This window comes from Neovison vison, chromosome 3, assembly GCF_020171115.1.
Source record: "Neovison vison isolate M4711 chromosome 3, ASM_NN_V1, whole genome shotgun sequence".
NCBI lineage: Eukaryota > Metazoa > Chordata > Mammalia > Carnivora > Mustelidae > Neogale > Neogale vison.
Window position 1 is genome coordinate 197,894,294 of NC_058093.1, and position 10,523 is coordinate 197,904,816.

The 10,523-nt window shown below is 41.6% G+C and overlaps 2 protein-coding genes across 2 annotated transcripts in view; one reads left to right on the forward strand and one right to left on the reverse strand.

Annotated features, from left to right (window-relative positions):
- The window catches only part of LOC122903608 (translation initiation factor IF-2-like), a 19,139-nt gene extending 18,693 nt beyond the window's left edge, over positions 1-446 (reverse strand). Inside the window, exon 1 of the mRNA XM_044244402.1 lies at positions 278-446. Within this exon, the coding sequence (XP_044100337.1) occupies positions 278-446 (169 nt within the window). The remainder of the gene's footprint in view (positions 1-277) is intronic.
- On the forward strand, positions 369-9,914 carry TMED2 (transmembrane p24 trafficking protein 2). Its single transcript, XM_044243502.1, has 4 exons — positions 369-624; positions 2,433-2,625; positions 5,460-5,567; positions 8,385-9,914. Exons 1-4 carry the CDS (start codon positions 445-447, stop codon positions 8,507-8,509), a joined length of 606 nt encoding a protein of 201 aa, XP_044099437.1. The 5' UTR covers positions 369-444; the 3' UTR covers positions 8,510-9,914.
- The last annotated feature ends 609 nt before the right edge of the window (positions 9,915-10,523 follow it).

Consider the following 10,523-nt stretch of genomic DNA (forward strand, 5'->3'; position numbering starts at 1 on the left):
CTAAATGACTGAGCCACCCAGGCGCGCCTCTCCTTCTTCTTAGTCCTATTGCTGCCTCCAGATCTTTCACCACCTCTTTGCACAGTCTTAGGGAGTTGCATTGGGCGCGGGAGGTTTTTCGATACCGCCGCTTTCTCCTCTGGTCCAGGTGAAATTCAGGTTGCCCGGGAAAGGGGAGGGAGGTGGGGAGAACGACGTTTGGCCCTTCAGAGCCACCGTCGAGGCTCAGGTTGGGCGGAGCCGCCATGTCCCTCGGCGGCCGCCGTGCGTCCGTTACGTGGCAGCTGCCGGAGCCCGCCAATCCACGGCGCCCGCATCAGCCCCCTCGGGTGGCGCAGCCGGAAGGGGCGGAGCTGAGACGGCGGCGGCTGAGGAGGCAGCGGTGGCGGCGGCGGCGGCTTTGGAGGCCGTGGTCCTGGTCCTGGCTTCGGCCCCAGCCCCACCATGGTGACGCTCGCTGAGCTGCTGGTGCTCTTGGCCGCTCTTCTGGCCACGGCCTCGGGTTACTTCGTCAGCATCGACGCGCATGCCGAGGAGTGCTTCTTCGAGCGGGTCACCTCGGGCACCAAGATGGGCCTCATCTTCGAGGTGGCCGAGGGCGGCTTCCTGGACATCGACGTGGAGGTGCGGGCACGCTGCCCGGGGCCCAGACGGGGTCGCGGGGCCGTGCGGGGTTGGCGGCGCTGGGGCGCGCGCGGGGCCTGCGGGGGCGCGGGGCGTGGAGGCCGCTGTCCGAGTGCTGGGAGGGGCCCGGGCCGCCGTCTGGCCCCCGCCTGGCCCCCGCCTGGGCGACCCCCTAACGGCCTTTTCCCCCGCGGTCCACCCGGGTTCCATACCCCGGTACCGGGTCGGATACGGAGCCGTTGCTTAGCCGCCTTGGGTTCTTGGCTTGAACGGCGGGCTCCCCGTGGACCCTGTCTCCGAGCTTTGTCGGCCAGGCGCCGCGTGTCAGCTCGGGGCGCAGAAGCTCTGGTGGTGCAGAAGGCACCACCTCTGTTGAGGTTGGTTGAGGGTAGGTCAGTATTGGGTCTGCAGCTGCATTTCGTCGCGTGACGGATTAATGTTGGGGCCTGACGTGAGAACTTTAGAAAAAGTAAAGCGAAAGCTGTTGAAGGCTAGACGGGCATTTGTGTTGTGCTGTTCTTTATTTTTCAAAGAGCGAGCCTGAGCGTGTAACCTATTTAAAAAAAGAAAAAACGATTTTATTTATTTATTTGACAAAGATCACAAGCAGGCAGAGAGAGAGAGGAGGAAGCAGGCTCCCTGCTGAGCAGAGAGCCCCATGCAGGGCTCAATCCCAGGACCCTGGAATCAGGACCTGAGCTACCCAGGGGCCCCGCGTGTAACCTATTTTTATGCAAACCTCCAGATACCTCCTGGAGCCATCTCTGACTAGGAAAAAGGTGGACTAGGGTCATTCAGTTTAGGGATAATGATTGCAGATGAAGTATCTGGAGAAATCAGGACATTGTTCAAAGAAAGCTGCAGTCCCTAAATTTCCATCTCTTATCTTTTTATTTTTAAGCCGAAAGAGTGAATTGCTTTTATTTTGCTTTCTTAGTAAGTAACTAATACTTAAATTCACTGTTAACATGATTAGTTGAGTTCAGGGGTTTTCCTTTTGACAGTGGATAGCGGTGTTGGGCACCAATTACACAGTCCAGGTGAAACCCAAAGATAAGGGGATACTGGAAGGAGGGACTGCTAAAATTAGTTAAGACTTCAGAGATCAGCTCTTCCAGTTTCCCAAGTTCTGCAGGTGACAGGCTTTGTAAGAGGAACTAAGTTAGTTAACCAGGGCCTAACAGCTGATTTTTAGCAGATGGCTGAGAACCCGGGTCTCTTAGTTTCCAGTCTGGTCTTTCTTCTTAAGCCATTTGGCATCTCAGATTCCTTCACTGGTTTGCAGCAATCAGTTAGGAAAACCCAAAGGTGTAACTTGCTCAGATTTCTTAGTTTTATTTTATTTTTTTAAAGATTTTATTTATTTAGGGGCAGAGGAGGAGGGAAAGCAGGCTCCCCGCCGAGCAGAGAGCCCGATGTGGGGCTCTATCCCAGCACCCTGAGATCATGACCTGAGTCAAAAGCAGAGGCTTTAACCCACTGAGCCACCCGGGCGCCCCCTTTTTTTATGTTTTGATATTAATAGCATGCATGTGTGTTGGTGATAGAAGGCCAGTTGGAGACAGGTGTAAGGTACTGTTTCTGCTTCTGAGGGGTTTGTGTTTAAGTGGGACAGAGGAAGCACAGCAGGTCCTGGAGAGTTCGTCATCTTGTGCAGCCTTGTTTCGTAAGCAGGAGAACTACAGCCAAAGAGGTTACTGTCATTAAGTGACAACTGCATTTTCTTAGCAAATATTCTACGGCCAATAGTACCTGCGAACTGCACGGTTTAAAATCTTCTGTGATGTGTATTTCTTTCCTGCCTCCAGATTACAGGGCCCGATAATAAAGGAATTTATAAAGGAGACCGAGAGTCCAGTGGGAAATACACATTTGCTGCTCACATGGATGGAACGTACAAGTTTTGTTTTAGCAATAGGATGTCTACCATGACTCCAAAGATAGTGATGTTCACCATTGATATCGGGGAGGCTCCCAAAGGACAAGACATGGAAACAGAAGGTGAGATGAACATTCAGATTTATATCCCGTTTCAGGAATTAATGTTCTGTACATTGTTGCTCATCTTGAATGGAGTATTTATATTTTTTGATTTCTTATTCTAAGTTCATTGACTATGTTTAAAACCAAAAACTTTTGTGATACATTTTATTTCTCCAGGACTCCAAATTAACAAAAACAAGTTTCTGGGAATTTGTATTTATTTTGGTTCTTTAGAATTGCCTCTTCTGGCAACTTTTCGTAGTCAGTCTGTGCTTTTGTAAGCATGTAGGTTATGTGTGTTTTAGGTGGTTTGTTGTGTTGATTTGCTAATCCTGGTATATACGTCATCGTTTGCTCATTTATACATGAGTAGTTGGATTAAACCTAGTTGTTTTATTTTTGTATGTTTATATATTACACTTTTCTTTAGGTGGTGGAGATACCTGGGATGGTAGGTGGATTGCTTTTTGACAGCATCCTGTCTTGCATATTTTTCTTTGCTGCTAATTTCTGCTTTGCTTTCTTTTCTAACCTCGGTTTGTTAGCATGAGAGTGTTTTTTCTCTTAATTAAAAAAAGACCCCTACAACTAACTAGAGTTTTAGAGCAGTTGTTTTTATTTGGTTGATGGGAAGTATAGTTAGGTCATTTTAAATTAATGGCCCTAGAAATACAATGATTGGCTTCTTAGTAACATCATACTTTGTTTCTTTAAAATGAATGCTGAGGGTGGAAAGATTCAACTGTAATCGGAGGGATAAAAGTCTTGAACGTAGCTAATAGCAAATAGTGTTCACTTTGTACAAAGTATTTTGGTGGCTTTTTACCGTTATCGAAGTTTTGAAACTTGGAACTTGTTAGGATGTGAAATGCAGTTCTAGAAGCGATGTCTGGAGATGGTGACAGAAGCTCCTTCAACCATATTTATAATTCAGTTAATTTTTGTTTCTCTCTGACCAGTAGTACACCCTGAGTCGAGTCTTCTAGTTAAATTGTTTACCAAGAACCAGCACATTTGGATTGGGACGGTGGGCAGAAGGCAGGGGTTGTACAGTGTATGTCAGGATTTGTGGAAATCCTGCAGTTCAACACATTTCCTAGTATTGATATTTGTCCTAAATGTTAAGCAGTTAATAGAGTATTTACATCATAAAGAAGTATTTGTTAGGTTTGAAATCTGTAGAATTTAGAGAGTCCTACTAAGTAATTCCTGTGTTTGTTTTTTGGGGCCATTTACAGTGTAGGACTTGGCTAACTTAAGGAGAATTCGGAGTTTTCAAGGGGTTTGTACTTGTTTATTTTCTGGAAATTAGTCCTTTCTAAATAGTTAGAAAATGTTGGCTGATGAATGTGACTCTTGAGTTATTCTTAAACCTTTAATATCTAAAATTCTTGCTTTTGTTTGCTAATGTCAGTGAATGGAAGCTCTGAAATCAAACCCTGTTCTAAAGCAATGGTCCTCAAGTGAGGACAGTGTTTGCCCCCAAGAGGATATCTGACAATATCTGGAGACTTTTTTTTTTTAAGTAGGCTCCATGCCCATTGTGGGGCTTGAACTCATGACCTTGAGATCAAGAGCTTCATTCTCTACTGACTAATCCATCTAGGTGTCCCTGTCAGGAGACATTTTTTATTCTCATGGCCGGGTGGAAGATCCTAAAATGTACTGGCTGTCCCCCCACAACGAAGAATTACCTGGTCGAAAATGTCAACAACGCTGTTCCTGAGAAACCCTGCTCCCAGGTTTCATGTCGTGCTTGGGGTTTCCCAAATGAAGCTTGTGAGGGATGATTTGAGATTTGAGATTATACCTAACTACCTTAACATGGGTAGGGGTCCTCTGTTGGGAATCTTCCCTGTTGGTAGATATTTTTTTCCTAACTCCGTGTTCGCTGTCATAACATAGCCCTGTCTAGAAGCCTACACTTACCCTTCAGAACCCTTAGTCTGCCTTGTGTTCATTTTTGGCAAAAAAGAATACGTGATTTTAAACCTTGTGCAACTGAGAGCTTGTCTTTTCACTTATGATGCCTGCCATTCCCCACTGTAGTGAAGTTATTGGTGTGATTTCCATAGAGGAATGTTTGAATTTTGTTGTGGATTTTTTCAAGAATGTCTTGGGTTTTTGTCTGGTTAGCTTCATTGAGATTAAAAGTCTGTTTTGAGGCTGCATTTATATTAACATTAATTAGAGTTACATGATTTTAAAGCATAGGTTTTTTTTTTTTTTTAAGATTTTATTTACTTATTTGACAAGCAGAGATTACAAGTAGGCAAGAGAGGCAGGCAGAGAGAGAGGAGGAAGCAGGCTCTCCTCGGAGCAGAGAGCCTGTTGCGGGGCTCGATCCCAGGACCCTGGGATCATGACCTGAGCTGAAAGCAGAGGCCTCAACCCACTGAGCCACCCAGGCGCCTCTAAAGCATAGGTTTTGATTTTAGTTAAATACTATTATTTATAGAGTTATTATTAGGAATTTTGTTCTATAGTTGTGTTCTTTTTTTTCCCCTCCTCAGTTTTTTTTTTTTCTTTTCCAGTTAGTTAATATAGTGAACTTAGCAGTAATTCATTGGAGGAAATTTCTTAGGGTGAATTGTTTTCCTTTTGTTAGTAAGCATTATATAGTATGTTTCCCACCCTGAAAGAGCTTTCTGTTCTGGGAACGGACATTTAAAAAAATGCTTTGAGAATTTATTGTCATCAGTAGTCCAAAATGACGTCTGAGCCATTTCGAAACAGCTTCTAAACAGAGTATGCCTTCTCTGAGGAGTATTTTGAGGAATATTGCCTTATGCATATTTTTTCAAAAGGAGATGGCCAAATGTGTGCTAATCTGTTTTTATAATTTTCCGTAGCTCACCAGAACAAGCTAGAAGAAATGATTAATGAGCTGGCAGTGGCGATGACAGCTGTAAAGCATGAACAGGAGTACATGGAAGTTCGGGAGAGAATACACAGAGCAAGTAAGTTAACGCTGGAACTTCACAACGGTGTCTGGTGGCCAGAAAGTCCTGAAGTCGTGTTACCCAACAGCTTACTGGAATTTTCCTCATTTGGGTATTTTATAAATATGATCATAGTAAAGCATTGACTTGAAAATGCAACTATGCAGAAATATTTTTTGCGTACGTATTTGTAGAGCTTTGTACCAGACTGGTTTTTTATTGGGATATTCATTCTAAACTGAAAAATGCTGTTAAGATTTAATATGAGGTTTTAGGAGTTTTAAGAAAAATCTCTGGTCTGCTGAGGAGTAAAACTAATAGTTTCCCCAAAGCAGAAAGGAAAAATAGAAAGTGGTTGGTTTTTAATCACATAGTCGACATTTCTGTGCCAATATAATATTATATGCTGAAATCTTAGATTTTTTTCCTAAAGTGGAAGGTTTAGGCTAATTAAAATAGCATGAAAACATGAGTCCAAGCAGTCACCAGGTGAAGCTCAGCTTGGGTTCCTGGGTTTGTAAACTGGGAACATGGAATGTGTTTATCTGTGGAAACAGTGATGACTAGAATCCCATGTTAGGTTGCAAAAGCCCATCTGGCCCAAGATACAGCCGTATTACACCTTTGCACGTAAAATTGAGAGGTACCGTATTGACACCCGGACAAGATACCATATTTTAGATCCAGGTCCGCACCTGTGGTTCAGTGTTTTTCATCCTCCAAATAGTTCTTGGTGCTAGATCTCATGGGAGCAAGCTCGTCCTCGAGTGCAAAGTGGTTGAAGTCAGGAGTCTTTGTTCCGAGTTTGGGGTAGAGCGAGAGAAGAGTGAACTTCAGAGAGAGGCACAGGCTGAACCTCTTCAAGATGTGGTTCGTGTTCTCCCTACTCTCTTACATTTCTTGCCACGGATGGAAACGAACCTTTAGGACCTAGAGCACGCACCTAGCCTTTCGGTGGGAGAGTAATGAGTAAACACAACAGACTGGAGAAGTAAGAGCCCCTGTCCTCACTTTCTGGGAGGGGAGTGGGGCGTGAGGGGGACCACCGCTTGTATTCATGTGCTCCCGCCTCTTCCGCTATGGTTCTTTCTCCTCGTTGCCTCCACTGGTACTCTGTTTACCCTCTGGGATCGACACCTCCTCTCCCTCACCCAGCGGAAACCCTTCTGTTAATTACCTTGCTCTCCACTGGAGCCCAGCCCATTCTGGGGTGAGAAGGGCACTGAGCAGAGTCTGAAGGCTGAAAGCTTCTGCTTTTCATTTTAACCAGTTCAGACCAGATGGCTTTAAAGGTATAGGAGGTTCTTGGGAACACAGTATTCGGAGAAAGACCTGTCTTCTGGTCTGTGGGGGCATCCAGCCTTATTCTTTTGCATTTAATTTGAGTGGAGATGCTCTGTATTTGTTTCACAAATAGAGTTTTAGGCTTTCTCTTTATTTTTGCAAATCAGATAGTTCTCACAATGTTTTTTGTATATCTTCCTACAGCACTTACCCCTTAGAGTTGAACATAATGACACTTTTTTTCTTCCTTTATCTCCAGTGTTGTACTATACTTTGTTACTTTTAGATGTGGCTAATGTGTGAATAGCGTGAGGACATTGTCTTATACACACACTTTTCCAGGTAAAGTGAAGAGAGAGAGAAATACTTCTTTTTACATGACGGCTTAATATTTTGAAGTATTTACTCGGCCATTCCCCTCTCCGGACACAAGTCTTAAGTGCTAGTCCTTCACAGTTAATGCTAGATATTGGTTACTAAGTTTTCAGCAGAAGTAAACTTCATGCCATGGAATTAGTACTAAAAACTTCAGCTTTGGTGTTTTTGAGGGTTCTAATTAGTAATATACTTGGGCATGTATCTCTTCTTATTCTGGGAAAAAAGCCCCATTTTTTGTTAACTGTAAGTTTTATTTTTGGGGGGCTAATTGCTTTTCACTTCTTTTTGAGTGATTATTAATCTAGTAGCCATTATAATCTAGTTAATGTTCTACAAATGATATTTATCTAAAAATATGGCACTCACTTATTCATCTGATTAGTATTATTACTATATTGCTGATTTATAATTGTTTTTAAAATTGGCCATTTGTAGAAAAGTCAGAAACTGCCTAGTAATTTTAAAAAGTAAAGGCTGTAGATTTGATCAGAAATTTGAAAGAATGTGACATAGATTGAGCAGCATAAATTAATAAAGAGTGGTCTTGGCTCTTGTTTTAAGGATCAGACCCTTAGCTTAAGAGTGGGATAGATCATGGACTGGTTCCAGTTTGTCGTAATTGCCAGTATTGGTTCATGAAACTGAGAAACCTTCAGCTTGTACAGCTGTCAGTTATATAGTAGGTGCTCAGTATTTGTTGAATACATGTTTAAGGAAGAAGCCACTTAGATTGACACATTTTCACTAGGTAGGTAGTGCTTTAGGGTAACTGTGTGATCTTGAAATAATCTGTATTTTTTTTTAAGTCTGTTTTCTGATTCAGCAAAAAAGATTATAATGTAGGAATATTTTAATGTGAAGGAGAAAGGAGGTCATATTGGGTTTTAACCCTAGAGGTTGAAGTCACTTGGGCCAGTCACTTTTCCTCTCTGCTCTCCATACACAAGCAGAGCAGACTTGACCATATCCGGTGAATCGTTAAGGTCCCATTTAAAGCTAAAGTTTTCTGCTGCTGAGTTTGTTGAGTTGCTTGGGGACAAAAGACAAAAAGTATTTAGGATACTGTGAATGGTGTGAAAATACTCTTAGAGTAAAGACTAGGATGACTCATGATGCTTATGCCTTTTTTTTTTTTTTTTTGGTTAAATTTTGTCTTTTTGTCTGTCCTCACAGTCAACGACAACACAAACAGCAGAGTGGTCCTTTGGTCCTTCTTTGAAGCTCTTGTTCTAGTTGCCATGACATTGGGACAGATCTACTACCTGAAGAGATTTTTTGAAGTCCGGAGGGTTGTTTAAAAAGCCTTTTCCTGATGATCTCAAAATCATAATTCACTGTTTACCAAACATCTTGGTGATAATGATGTCATTAGTTTCTACATTTTTATTTTTGAAACTGTACATTCACAGCTTATGTTTCTTTGTGATTAATAGATATTGGGGGAAAACACCTTTTTAGGAAAGTTAGAGTGAAAATTTGACACTCGATTGGCATAATTTCTTATTTGAATTCTGCCTCCATCATCCAGGTCTGTCAGAACTCCCCAACACTATAAATGAAACACAGGCATATAGTCCTGATTATATCTTCTTTCCATATGTTTTCATGAAGTGCAGTTCAGAAAAGTACTTAATGAATAGTACTTCACTTAAATGACTACATTCTTTGGATCTCTTATCCTGCAGTTCAAGTCATTAAAGATTCTTTTTGTTGAATCCTTATGAGAAACAACTGTCTGAATCTTGACATTTCCTACCCAGCCTACTGGCAGAGCTCTGACTGGAGTGTGGCCAGGTTGGTACTTTGATACTTGTCTATCTTGTTTTTGCTTTAAAGATTAGACTTAACCACTTTTCCCCCCTAAATTTGTGTTTTAAACCTTAGGACTCAATCACATCCAATTAAATTGATGACACAAGCAGCTAATAACCATTTTTTGGTTTCTGCCTAACTTTGCAAGCAGTCTCTACTAAAGCCGGTTCTCTGGATGTTGCAGGCAATGGTAGCTCTTTTCTTTCTGTGCTGGCACATCCACTTTCTCTGCTCTTGGCATGTAGGAAGTGTGCGTTCATATAATTGGAAACATCGGGATTTCTGATGCCAAAGGGTTAAAGCCTCTTGGATTTCATTGCAATGATATACAGCCACTATTTTATTTTTGATCAGTGGCATTTTTGCCACTGTTTAATTAGGGTACTGGACATCACTGTCAGTACTAGGATTTTGTTTTTGTTTTTTGGGTCTTTATTGGCACATGTGGATTTTGTTTTGTATAAAGTGAAATGACTTTTTTTTTTGGTCTCTGATGATGGGTTTAAAATTAAAGGAGCATCTGGTCGCGGTATGGGGGTGATCCAGGATTATGTTGTGACTGATGTATATTAGTTACTTGTACATTTTTTCCGGATCTTTGCAAGGGGAAAGCTACAAGTAACGAGTTTTGTATAATTAATTTAAATTTGTTACAGGTTTTCATGTTCAGGATAAACAATTTTTCAACCTTTGGTGAAAATACTTGCAACAGTTTAAGGTGACTGTATTTTACCTTAAGACAACAGTTGCAATGCCAATTTTTTTTTTTTTTTTTTTTTGGGTGTGTGTGAAAACACTTCAAAATTGAATTAAAAGATGTACATTTAAAATTGGTTGTGTATCTAATCTGCCCCAAGTTCAGTAAATAAACAATTCTTTTTAAAAACAGTATTTTGTGTTTCATATTAATGATTAATTCACATTTGTTAAATGTCAACTTTCTATTCATATTTGAAATGAGACATGTCTGTTTTCTGAGTTACTATGCCTGTTATAGATGTCTATAGCTTTGTACATCTGTAAACTTGAGGATAGTGAGTAGGAACCCAATATTAGTTTTCCTTGTGTGGTTTCTTTTGATGATTCATTGTTAATATCTTAAGTATTTTTTTTTCATTTGGAAGAAAAGTTGAGTTATTTTAACTCAGCTGCCTGGTTTATTGGATGTGGGAAACAAATTTAGGAGGGATTCAGTGATTTGTGCAAGGCCCTCAGATGAAGCCTGGTGGAACTAGAAACTAGATCTCTGCTTTTAGAAATTGTTGCTCTTCCTCTGTTACACTAAGGGCCCGTTAGTAATAAACTACCATTTGTTGTACACTGTGGAATGTCCTGGCACTATGCTCAGTGCTATATGCAGTCTGTTTTAATTTATTCCTCAAAACAGCCCTTAACCTTGGGTGCTATTATAATCCTCCTTTTGGAAATAGGAAAACAGGCTTGGAAAGCATCCAAGGGTCCGAAAACTAGTAAGTAGATACCCAAATGCAAATGCTAGTA